The sequence below is a fragment of the Plodia interpunctella genome, chromosome 26 (genome assembly GCF_027563975.2).
Source record: "Plodia interpunctella isolate USDA-ARS_2022_Savannah chromosome 26, ilPloInte3.2, whole genome shotgun sequence".
In the NCBI taxonomy this organism is placed as follows: Eukaryota; Metazoa; Arthropoda; class Insecta; order Lepidoptera; family Pyralidae; genus Plodia; species Plodia interpunctella.
Window position 1 is genome coordinate 6,146,145 of NC_071319.1, and position 9,635 is coordinate 6,155,779.

Consider the following 9,635-nt stretch of genomic DNA (forward strand, 5'->3'; position numbering starts at 1 on the left):
TTTTTTTATATTTTTTTATTTATTTGGTTCCCTAAGGCAGAGCAACTTTCACGCTTTTACTAAACACATTTATAAAAAAAATTGCCAGCCCTCTTGGAGCGAACACAACGTGCACGCACAATACGCACATATGAAATGCTCTCAAAATTCATAATGAAATGTAAAGTTTAAATTTTTTTGAAATACGTTTTAACCAAATTGGCCGATGCACTGAAAATATTATCGCTCATGAGGATTATATACTTTTGTTACTATGCTGGACAGAAGCCTAACTAATTTCACGCACCTCTGTCATATTAACAGAATATTGTTCAAATTCGAAAAGAAACAAAACTTGCCTTTAAATAAATTATGCATTATGATGTTTAATTTTTCAAGAGTCTACGCTAACCTTAATTTACACTCATAAGTAGATTATAGGGTATACGTCTTTACAATTCCAGGGAGTATATAAATTTACAACTTTTTACATTAGTTAAATTTAGTGTTTTGAACGCAACGAATCAGTATAGGTAGTATCACTATATTACACATAGATGATACCTAGAAGAAGTTTAATAGCATCGATTACTTAACAGATAGACTTTGAATAAGTATAAATTGTTAAACTGAACGTGTTGAAATATCAATAATCGTAAATAACTCGGCTATTTAATTACCTGTCCGTAACACAGAAGCTGGCTCATTAACATAACTTGGTTGTAACACAAATGGTAAAATTTGATAATACGCCAGAGAGCCGTTATGTTGGATACTTTGGACCGGTCTCCACAGATAAGGTTAAAAATGTTGATGGCGTTAATACATTGTGCTCCGTGTGATGCCGAGGGTTTCATATTTTTGTTGGCCCTGGTTGTTAAAATTGGTTGTGGAAAGTTCAAAATATTTCAAATTCCTGATACAATGCAAATGAATAACGCACAAAGGTATTATTTATGCTTATTTGCGTAATGTATTTGTTGCTAAAATAAACAAATTTTACTGTTGATATTCGTTTGACAGGCAAATGAACTGCCATTGGTAAATAAACACAAAAGAAGTTCAGGGTACCTAATTAGTCTGACCAAAGTTCGGCTGAATTAATTCATTTCTTTACTTTAATTTACTAGGTACTTAATGAATGGATATTTCTGCTCAGTCGATTAAAATTCACCATCTTTTCAACTGTGATCGTAAATTCGATTGATAAGTGTTTATTGGCCTTTTGAAATAATATTGCTGGAGATTATAATGCAGCGGTTACCAAACGTAATGTTCGGATGAGAATCTATTGATGTCACATAAGTGGACTAAATACGAGTCGCGGTCTAACTATTTCATGTGTGTGTATTTCAAAATTACTAAAAACCAATCACACAAACTCTCAGATGATGATAAGACTTGAATTAAATCTGGCACCAGTTACGCACTCGATAAAGCCGGAAGCAACAACTGTTTTAAAATTCCCAATTATTTTCATAGGTGTGAATCCCCGTAAGCAGCGGCGAGAGCGCACGACGTTCACGCGCGCGCAGCTAGACGTGCTGGAGGCGCTGTTCGGGAAGACGCGCTACCCCGACATCTTCATGCGCGAGGAGGTCGCGCTCAAGATCAACCTGCCCGAGTCCAGAGTACAGGTTTGTTGCGCTTTCTTGTTATATTGAGAGATCCAATAGGCTCCTCCTTTTTTTTGTGTACATAACATACTCGACACTGAAGAGAAACCGTGTTGAGGCTCCTGATGCACTGCTGAATTCAAGAATCCTGATAGATACTGCTAGGACATTCGCCTGCCAGTTATCTTGTAATAAATATTAAAAAAAGGTTTAACTGGCGATTTCGAATTAATTTTCGTTTGTAGACACAGGCACAAGAAGTCAGAGACACCGCCGATGACACTTGATGAAGGATAAAAAGAGTTGTAAAGTGCCATAATTTACATAAATAATTAAAAACCCATTAGCTCTATCAAGCGACATTTTGATCCGAGATAAAATGAACTCAAGACATGCCGTTGAAAAAGTAATCCTCTGTAATGGAAAACCACCCAAAACAAAGTAAATATAGGATCGTAGGAGCTTAGCGATCCATCACCGGTGGCAGCCGATGGTTGACTGACTTCTAATTCATTTAAACGACCAATTTATACCAACACGGGTTGAGCATTAACCCGCCCAATCGAATTACATTCCAATTTTGAATTTATAATTCGTACTTCTTTTAGAAAGTTTTGATTTTTTTGTGTACACAAATAGCAGACGAATTGAAAGAAAGTAGAATAAATTATTGAGAAGGATGTTGTAAAAACAAGGTTTTCCGTTTCCACTAGGATAACTCAACACGTATGGTGTGATACATACTAAGCAATCTAATCATGTGACCAAGGCCAAGTCAATCTATTTATTTAAAACCTAAAAGATTTTTAATATTCTTCTAATAATAACTTACGTAATAACTTAAGACAGAAGGTCCCTTAAGTAGGGACTAAATAAATTAATCGACTTTGTATTACGAGTACATGGATCTCACAACTTTGGTATGGTGGAAAAACTGAACTGCGAGACTTGTTTTTTGCAGAATGTTTTTGATGGCATCTCACTTCTTTTTGTAGTCATAAGTCGAATTTGTAAGGAAAGTAGTTTTTTTTCATATTTCAACATATTTTCCTATAGGAATATTGTTAAATTTCATGGGCTGAGCATACCCTTTCCATTATACAGGTACAATGATGCATTAACTGCAAATGTAAATTTGTAATTTTCTATATTTATATGGGATTACAAAGTTATAAATTAGCAGTTGGTGTATCTAGAAAACTGGACCTAAATTCCAAAATATTTAGATTTTCACTTGATTTAGACACTAAACACTAATTGTATTCTAAATTTGAAGCTTCTATGTCTGCAGAAGTGCCTTAGACTTTTGATGATCGGTAATTCAATGAGTGAGTGAGTGACAAAATCAAGAAACTTTAACAAGTTACAATTCTTAAATTACTGGTTCAAATTGAATGGAATTTGAAATTTACAGTGTTTATACAATTACCTGCTTAGTTACTGAAAATGCAGGCTTCCTGTTTTATCCACAACGAAGTTATTGAGGTTCGAAATTGGCCTGAATTGCTTCGAGAAAAAGGTGGTACGGCCGTGCCGATTTTTTTTTTGCTTGACTTGCGGGGTCACTGCCGTGCCCTCAGATATACAGAAGGAAAGAAAAACAAATAATGATATATCAATTCCTCGTATTTACACTATTTTCACTGGAAACATCGAGTATGTATAGTTAGCTAAATTTGACAAAAGCAACAATTTAATAAATAAAAATAAATTAAACCTATCTATGTATCAAATTCAATCCATTCAAGACAAAATCGTCAATCAATTACATTAGCTATTCCCACGTTACGGTTCCCATATCAATCACACGTGAACTGTCCACGGCTCTTCATTGGCTGGTCGTCACGAATCATCCGCTAATTGACAATCTCGTTAACATCGCCTTCGCCAGTACAACGAGACCCCTGAGTTTTTGCTTGGAAAGTGATTGAAATGTAATGGTACAAGTGATATTTATAGAAACAGCTTCTGTATGATCATTAATTTGATCTGAATGAGACATTGTAGGGCTGCCAAGAATATGCTTAAGTATTTCTCGTTTACATGATATTAATTGTAATGAACTGGTTTTAAGTAACAGTATAATGTAACAGTCATCAGGAAGTACCTACCTATACCTATTATCTTAAGCTAAATATGTCTACTTCGAAAATTGGAAGAGAAACCATATCGATTTCTTATATTTTAGGCAGTTTGACTTCGACGTGAAAGGAAAAGAAGAGGGAATAAAGGTATAGACGAATATATTTGTATGAACCTTACGTTACCGTAGTGTCATAATCTTTAAATATAAAATTTGTGTTGAAATATTACACACCTAACTACTTAGATTTTTAGCCTACAAAAAAATCCTTGCGAAAAAGCACGTCAACTAATGACTGTAACAAAGTTAAGGCGTGCCGACACAATCTCACCTCGGATTAGCGGGCCCTACCATTTGCGGCGAATGAATGAACGAGTGAATGAGAGCGCCAGATGTGCTACACGATGTATTTGCGTTCGAATATGCGTAAAGAGGTGAAATATAACGCACATGTTGTAATTGTTGCAAACATTAGCAGGGGTGGAGCATAGGTATACTTTGATTGTCTTCTTGATTATAATAGGGAATTATAAAGTGATTTTATTAATAATAATAGCTTTGGTAATGTTTATTGTTGTAGGCACTTTCAACGTATACTTACTCATCAGGAATATCTTGTGGTGGAAAATGTACTAGGTACTCAAGTTTTCTACAACCATTTTCAGTTATTAAAATAGCATTACTACAGCAACAACTGGCTCAATCGCGTCAGTGCCAATAAATCTGAGATAATCCGTAAAACAAACCCGTGGAAACGCGCCTAGTAATTGATCCGCACACATTGTGCGCGAGGGCTAGCGCGTGCGAGGGCAGTGAACGTTACTGCGTAATTACGAGTAATTTACGGAAGTGATCACGTGTGGTTGGTGGTAGAACCTGTAAACCATACTTTGTAGCTACTTTACTAAGTAGACTTCAGGAAAATCAGGAAATATATAATAAATAAGCGTGCCTAGACATTTAAGTATTTCTTAATCTCACTTGGTAGGTTGTCCTCTTAACAGCTTCTTCTAGCTAGCGGAATGACCAAAACTGTTGGTGAATAAACTAATTTGTGTATTGGTGAAAATGTACATATTATGTATAGATATATACTTATAAATAACTATTGTTTGACGCAAAGACTTAAATCTCTAAAAGCTCAGTTTCGGTTTCATACAGTTTAACAAACAACCAATGTAACTAAGGTACATTTTTGCAAATTAATTATGTTATTGAATGGACAAAGACCTAATCCAGTACTTACTTCACCGGTCATGTGCTTACTAATTTCGTACATTTATATTTCGATATCAAACTCTATCATCTAAGTAATAATTTCTCTTCTAACAGGTGTGGTTCAAAAACCGAAGAGCGAAATGCAGGCAGCAGCTCCAACAGCAAACCAATACGCAAATATCATCAAAATCCTCGAGCACTTCCAAAACATCTTTATCTTCGAGCAGCAATTTGAAAGGCTCGAGCAACACCAGCTCCTCCTCGTCCAAAATCACCACGTCTAAAGCCATCACAAGCTCAGCGTCTAACGCTAACACTTCTAGTATAACGACCTCATCACCCAACCTTCCTATAACGCCAACGACGTCAGTCAGTCCTCCAATCAACGTCATATGCAAAAAGGAATCGGCGCCGTCTAACTACGACACGTCTCCTTTGAACAAGAATAGCTTAGTCTCCCACCATTATAACTCCAATGACGCATTAAGACTCGGCAAAGAATCAAGCCCTTCCGAAGTCAACGTTCACGGTTACGGAGTTACTCCTAAGCAAGAGTTATATAACAGTCCGAAAAGGCTGGACTATTCAAATAAATTAGATTATACGGAGAAGTCTTTCGGGAGCGGTTTGGTGAAGGACCAGTATAGTTCGCGGTTAACGGGGAACCTGACGCCGTTAGGGTCAAATTCGTCGATCATGACGACTCCCTCGCCCCCCATCACCCCGCAGAGCCTGAACGGCCCCGGGAACGTGTATCACCCGGACAGCTACAACAGCTTCCACTGGCCGGGCAGCTCCGACTACATACGGAGCTACTCGACTTCGCATCATCATCAGGGGTACGCGCAGAGTGCGTACAATTCGCCGTATTATCCAAGTCAGGTAAGATATTTTGTGTATCAATTTCAAAATTCTTTATTCAATTTAGGATGATATACATCACTTATTGACGTCAAAAAATTACTTAAACTTAATCTACTGCCGGCTTTCAAAGCGCAGGTGAAGAAGAAGCGGCGCAACAAACTACACCTCAGTCTTTTCTCCAAGGACGTCAATTAACAAATATAAGTCTTATAGATATATTAAAAATTAGGACGAATTTACATCGTTATTAAAAATTTCAACATTTGAATGAATAAATAAAATAGTTGTATTTCCAATAAAATTATTGAAAATTGTCACACAAAAAAATATAAATAAAAAGCTAAATGTACAAAACGTACGTAATAATGTCATAAATCAATTACATATGTTATGATAAATAAAAAATAAAATAATTGCACCATGCTTGGGCCAAACATTATTGTCGTTCACATAATCTTCAGACTTGTAATATGCCTTTTTACAAAGTACTTCTTTTATATAATTTCTAAATTTATTGTCCGGGAAATCAAGAATCCATTTACACGGATACAGTACCTAACAAAAGACGTTTTAACTTTGGCCGACCGATGCCCGGGGACAAAGTATTACATTTACGTCCGTTGCTGTGGATATCTATTCAAAAATAGTACATAACTTTTATTCAAAACATTACAGCAAAAACGTAGAATGAAGATTTTAATTCAGACTAATAAAATATTATTAACCTCGTTTTCATAACGTCAACCTTTTAGCGATTATATACCGAGCAGCAACACGACACCTCTTCCAAAAGCTTGATCTAGACAACTTCACTAGTCAATATCCACAATAATGAATACTGATCCTCCTTTTCCAGATGGAATACTTCAACGGATCGTCAGTGAACCAGTCACACGGCGGTCACCATGGTCATAACCTGACCACCAACGGCAACCAGCTCTACAACCAGGTTTCATTTGGGAACCCCTCGCCTCCGGCCGCGTGGGCCTCCCACCACAACATCCTCTCCTCGGGCCCTGAGTCCCCTGAGAACCAGTCGCAAAACTCCCCTCATCTAAGCATGCTGCAGGCTTCGCAAATAACGAACTTTTCAAACACAACCAACAGTTACTTCGCGCCCGAAAAGTACGGGATTAACATGGTTTAGTGATTCTAGTCTTTCTGTAGATTGTACATAAGTACTTTATTATATTTTACGTCCTATTTACAAATACTTTGATTGTTTTGCACTACATTATCTACTTTGAACTACACATATTCTGTTATTTTCAAAGCTTTGAAATCGCTTTTGTTCGTAACGTCACTTCTTGTTGAAAAGTGGTGTTGGAGAGTTGAAAATTTAAGAAAATGTGTTGAAATTACTTACATATCAGGAACTATTGTACATTTTAAAACATCTATGGCAATATATACAAGCAATCAAATTAATTGTAAATTGGATACGGTTCAGTAAACTTAGTTTTATTTACAGATGTGAAATATTTTTTTGGCAAGATTTAATATTATATTTAACAGCACTGTAACATGTAAGTACCCAAATGTGATATTTAGCAATTACTTACTGATATTCTCGAAACAAACAATATTAATTTTATTTGAAACACCATTACATAAACTAAATATACCATTAAGTCTTGCTAAGAATTTTACCTTTCCAAAAACCATGACTAATAAATATTGATTGCAAAAGCCTATTTTAAAATTGCCGCCATTATAATTTTCATGCTTTTCACTTTGTCATTCATCTAGTAATGGTGACTACAAGAAACTTAATGTGTCATTAATTTGAAATTTGTTTTTGCAATCTGGCGTGAGTGTCATGAATTTGTTCCTAACTAAATCTTGTGTTTAACTCCATGACAATATCATCGAAGTCGGTTAAGTTCTAAGGCCTATGTAACAATGCATCGAACTACGCCATCTTAACGAAAACCTCTGCGTTTTCTTAAGAATTTATAGAGATTTGTTTTCATATACATTCTCCCGATTCCTATGTAAAAACACCCGAGTCATATCACTTATAATCTTAGGCTATGTTAATTTACTGCCATCGAGGCATATAGTTCTATTGTATATAATTATGTGTTTAAGAATTTTATTTTTAAAACGAAATTTGTAAATGTGTGTCTCCGGCTGTATATGTGAATTAATGAACATTATATAGTTTTTAAGATGCAGTAAGAATTTATTACCAGTGGAAAATTTGTGATGACGCGTCTCGCGAAGTTCAAAATTAGTTTAGTCCACTAATGTTCATAGTTTCAAGGCTAGTAGCAAATAATGGTGGATGATTTTAACCAATGAGCGACGGCGCATTTGAGAGCTGCCGTTTGATTGGTTGCAGCAATTTGGTCTGTCGTTAATTTAAAATTCAAATTCTTCTAAATTGTTGTTCCAAATTTGCTCCGGCATTAAAGCTAAGCCTCGGGTCACAACGTGACATTTTCTGAGGAAATGTATGCAGAAGTGAAAAAGCAAGAACAAAACCTATAGAGATTATTAGTTAATTTATATTTTATTTTTCAAATCGTAGTATTTAATTGTAATGAAATTTGTAATTTATAGTAAATTTTAAGCTTGGACATAGCTAAGTTATTAGGATTAAGGATAAGTACATTATTGTACCGCATTCGTAAAAGAGTCAGTGTATTTTTTTTAAGTTAAGTTGTATTAATTATTAACTGATAGCTATTCAAATATTGAATCCGAATATATGCATATAAAATACAAAATCTGCTGTGTTTTATTTAATAAACGTATAAACTAATAGGAACCACAATGAGTCTGAAAATGTAATCTCATCGTCAGACATCAACAAAATATATGCTTATTCACCGAAAACTTGTACATATACAAGCAAATGTGAACTGAAACAGTAAACTGAATTGTCAGAGCGCATTAGGCATAGGTACTAACATACTGTACAAAAATATTCTTAAACAAATAGGTAGTTAACAAACAATGTGAATAAAAACAACTTTCTATCAATGCCACCAGCAGCTGAGTGTTTTCAGCGTTTGATGTCTGCCTAAAAACAAAATTTTAAAATAACTACATACTTTTTTCCATCGAGTTGCATAAAAGTAGAGCCGATAGCAGAATTCGTAAGAATGATGTAATCAATATTCACTGGACAAGATACAGCACTCTCTATCGATACTATATGCTTAGTAACCACGAGCGAATCCACATGCAATATTATTATATTCGAAAATCTATCTATATATATAAATTCTTTCACACAGGTATAAACCTATGTTAATGATTTGGTAAAAATATACCCAGTTGTGCACACTAGGTTGATCCAAAAGGAAAATGAGTATATGTTACCTAGTAGCTACATTGTCGGTAAATTTTACAAATATGCCATTAAGAATATATCTTCTTCTGCACCTGATTTCCACTGCAGGACATAGCCATAGCCTCCTCCTTTACACGCCAAGCTTCATATTCTTGTTCGCTTCTTCTTCATCACGGTCTCCAATCTTGGAGTTGTCGTCACTCCAGCGGGCAGCCGGTTTGCCGTTTTACGTTCTTTCCACGGTCTCCAGCCATACCTGGCTTGGCCGAAAACTTGTAAAAGTTTAAATTTTCGTTTTCTAATGATTTCTTTATTGTAATAAATATTATTATTTATTACTTGTCCTTTATATAAATAAATATATTAGGTCATTTTCCATCATGACCCGACCTGGGATCGAACCCGGGACCTCTAGGTTCAGAGGCAACTTTACCACTGCGCCATCGTGGTCGCTTTATAACTACTGTTTACGGCACCTTCTTCAGTCCTCCCTTCGATATATTATGTTGTCACATATCTAACTTTACAACAGCTTATAAAACGACTACATTAAAGATCTATTAGAAAACTATCA

At 35.4% G+C, this 9,635-nt stretch overlaps 1 protein-coding gene across 1 annotated transcript in view; it reads left to right on the plus strand.

Annotated features, from left to right (window-relative positions):
• oc (ocelliless) overlaps window positions 1-8,492 on the plus strand; it is a 40,613-nt gene extending 32,121 nt beyond the window's left edge. The window contains exons 3-5 of the mRNA XM_053764871.2: window positions 1,462-1,616; window positions 5,011-5,778; window positions 6,617-8,492. Coding sequence (XP_053620846.1) covers window positions 1,462-1,616; window positions 5,011-5,778; window positions 6,617-6,907 — 1,214 coding nt within the window. The 3' untranslated portion in view covers window positions 6,908-8,492. The remainder of the gene's footprint in view (window positions 1-1,461; window positions 1,617-5,010; window positions 5,779-6,616) is intronic.
• The last annotated feature ends 1,143 nt before the right edge of the window (window positions 8,493-9,635 follow it).